General features: G+C 40.4%; 1 protein-coding gene across 1 annotated transcript; it reads left to right on the top strand.

Moving 5' to 3' along the window:
* The first annotated feature begins 244 nt into the window (after positions 1-244).
* Positions 245-1,743, top strand: LOC144974215 (uncharacterized). Its single transcript, XM_078917129.1, has 2 exons — positions 245-360; positions 993-1,743. The coding sequence occupies exon 2, from the start codon at positions 1,034-1,036 to the stop codon at positions 1,571-1,573; it is 540 nt and encodes a 179-aa protein (XP_078773255.1). The 5' UTR covers positions 245-360; positions 993-1,033; the 3' UTR covers positions 1,574-1,743.
* Positions 1,744-3,121: the final 1,378 nt, after the last annotated feature.

Below are 3,121 nucleotides of genomic sequence, written 5' to 3'. Positions count from 1 at the left end.
ACACGTGATCGGTAAGTCGATCGGTCGGCGAGCTTCGGCGTATAACTATAACTCCGTATTGTTTTATTGCCACCCGCCTTTATAAGTAACTCTCACTAACTATATTAACCAGACTATAAACGTTTACGGTTACATCAGAGAGATTGTATAGCTAACGCTTCGAGAGCTCTCTCTAGCCAAAAAGCCCGTATCTGGGTCAACAGCTGATCGTGGAAATAAGCGCGTACAACAATGAGCTAATATGGCGCCGACGCCGACAACACATAACAAATGCCAGTGGTGTTCCGGTATCAATTGTTCAAATTCTCGACACAAGAGACCAGATTTAGGTTTCTTCCGTTTCCCAAAGGATCCTGAAAGGTGAGAAAATTAAACTTTAATCTATTAACCTTAACAAATAACTATATTTCTATATTAACACGTCTAGATTGTGTTACAAGAGAAAATGAACATTAGATTTCTGATCCAGTTCTAATCTACTGCACCGTGACTGTGACCCTTAAAGGTGGCTCTGTTGGGGGTGAGGCTAGCCATTATCTTCTTCTTCTTCATCTTCTTCTTCTCCTTTTCCATAATAGCAGATGTGGTTGATTTAAAACACAGTAAAGGGTAGGGGGCGACGGTGTAGCTACACGGCATTGAATTTTAGCCATATATGTTGTGCCAGTGGATTTATGCTTAAAATAATTGAGCTTTTATATAGCGCAATATCCAATAAATATGCTCAAAGAGCTTTAGAGGGATGACTAGATAGGATGTACATTGACTAGACTTGTGATGCCTATGTCTAGATTCTAGTACAGTAGTACTCTCAATGAAGTGAGCTTAGTTTTTTAGAAGTTTATCTAAAGAGAAGCATACATCTAGTCTCTCTCGGCCAATTAGTATGTGCTTTTATGTATAAAATTAACTCTTAATCAGACCTAGCTCTCAATTAATTACTAATAATAGATCTAGATCCAATATTGAACTGCGTTAGTTATTTTTTACAGGTCCAGGCGTTGGGTCATCAACTGCAGGCGTGCTGATTTGGATGACAAGTCAGCTGATGCACTGTACAGACGAAATGTTTTATGTGAAGAACCTTTTGATGCTTCCTGTTTCAGTGGCAGTCAAGACACGCCTTCAACAAGATGTTCCACAGGAAATTAGACAGCTGATGTTGCCATCAACTATGCAATCCCTAATACCAAATGAACAGAATGTAACAACTTGCATATCTGGGTATGTTGCAGTCAAATTAATGCCCCATGTGTGTACAGACTGTCAAGATTTATTGAAAGGTGACAAGGACCCTGGCAAAGAGAGTCAAGTATTCCTGCATGCAAAAAACCTTCAGGGTTGTAACCATGGCGGTCTCTGTGCACCGAGTTCAGAACTTCTCTGTATCATAGAAATTATGGAAAAGGAATTCAGAGACGCCATTACTCCCACACTGCACATTACTGGTCTGAGAAATAGGATCATTAGACGGCTTGTGGTAAGCATTCCACCCCACATGGGCCTTGGTTGCAAAAATGGAAAGTGTGATTTACTTTTTTATGTAGCTAATTTGTTCACTAATGCCAGTTAATGAATCAGACACTGTCAGAAAAACAGCCCACCCATAGAAATAGGAAGGCTGCCACATTTAGCCATGTCGTGTAGATTTGATATGTCGCTGATTTGTTTTCTTACCGGTATGCCTGTTGTTGTTGGCTTCCGTCTGTCTCAGGAGACAATGGATGTATACCGAGGTTATCAATTCTGGTTTGTCACTGTCAATCATCGGTGTTGATGCAGCATTGTCCCCCTTTGTGATTTTACTGAGCCATTTTTCAGTTTATAAAATGTGTTTTAGATTAGATTCTACAATACTTACACGAGAGTACATGTATTTTGTATTTCTCTCCTTCATTATGTTTAATTGTACTTGTGGTCATTAATCTATGCAACGCAACTTGACGTCATCTTAGTCATGCATACTATTTTTTCATTGTACATATTATTTTGAACTATACGTGTGTTAATTAAACACATACTTACACACACACACACAGAGAGAGAGAGAGAGAGAGAGAGAGAGAGAGAGAGGGGAGAGAGAGAGAGAGAGAGAGAGAGGAGAGAGAGAGAGAGGAGAGAAGAGAGAGAGAAGAGAGAGAGAGAGAGAGAGAGAGAGAGAGAGAGAGAGAGAGAGAGAGAGAGAGAGAGAGAGAGAGAGAGAGAGAGAGAGAGAGAGAGAGAGAGAAAGAGAGAGAGAAGGAGAGAGAGAGAGAGAGAGAGAGAAGAGTTGTGAGAAGAGAGAGAGAGAGAGTTATGGGTTTGTTGAAATAAGGTCGTTTGTTTATTAAGTTTGTTAAATAAATCATGATTTTCGCTGTAAAGTTGAGTTAAATTTATTTTTTGTCAAAGTTTATCCCCCCCCCCCCTCACCCCCTCCCACCCGCCTTCTCTCTCTCTCTCTCTCTCTCTCTCTCTCTCTCTCTCTCTCTCTCTCTCTCTGTGTGTGTGTGTGTGTGTGTGTGTGTGTCTCACACACACACATCATTATTATTATAAGTAATTTATTTTAGAATCTTACAAAGTTATCGTAACCTGATCTAGAGAATCAAACTAATCTGTACGATGTTGCACATAAAGCCTGAGCCGATAGTAAAGAAAAAGAGCAGCCGATCTCTAGCAGACGAAACACACATTCAGTGATCCGCGCCTATTTCGTGACACACAATTTTTCGGCTGATACGCAATGAAATGCATTGTTGTCATGGAGAGCGGGAGGGAAGAGAGAGCTCTCTAAGCGTTAGCTTCTAAACTCTCTGGTTACATCAAGGAATTTACCCAATGGAAACCGTACGGTGCTCTTATTGACTTATTGGCTAACCAACCAGCGGCCTCGATGAGAAATATATCCGCCATTGAGAAATGGGCTGGGAATCGCGTTACTATAGTAAACAAGCGCTGATCGGCCGTTCATGAAATCTAAGAAAATAACTTCCTGCTCGCTCGTTTAACTCAAAATTATTCAAAACGATGTCTCTAAAATGATATAAATGTGACTTCTTAAGGTTTTCTTCGCGGTCAAAACCATACAACATTCTATTAACGATTACGTCCTAGGCAAAAAGGAATATTGACAGGTCGA

The sequence above is a fragment of the Berghia stephanieae genome, chromosome 5, assembly GCF_034508935.2.
Source record: "Berghia stephanieae isolate SIO BIC M18660-M18661 chromosome 5, UCSD_Bste_1.3, whole genome shotgun sequence".
In the NCBI taxonomy this organism is placed as follows: domain Eukaryota; kingdom Metazoa; phylum Mollusca; class Gastropoda; order Nudibranchia; family Aeolidiidae; genus Berghia; species Berghia stephanieae.
The sequence above is the reverse complement of the archived record's forward strand: the minus strand, read 5'-3'. Positions and strand labels throughout refer to the sequence as shown.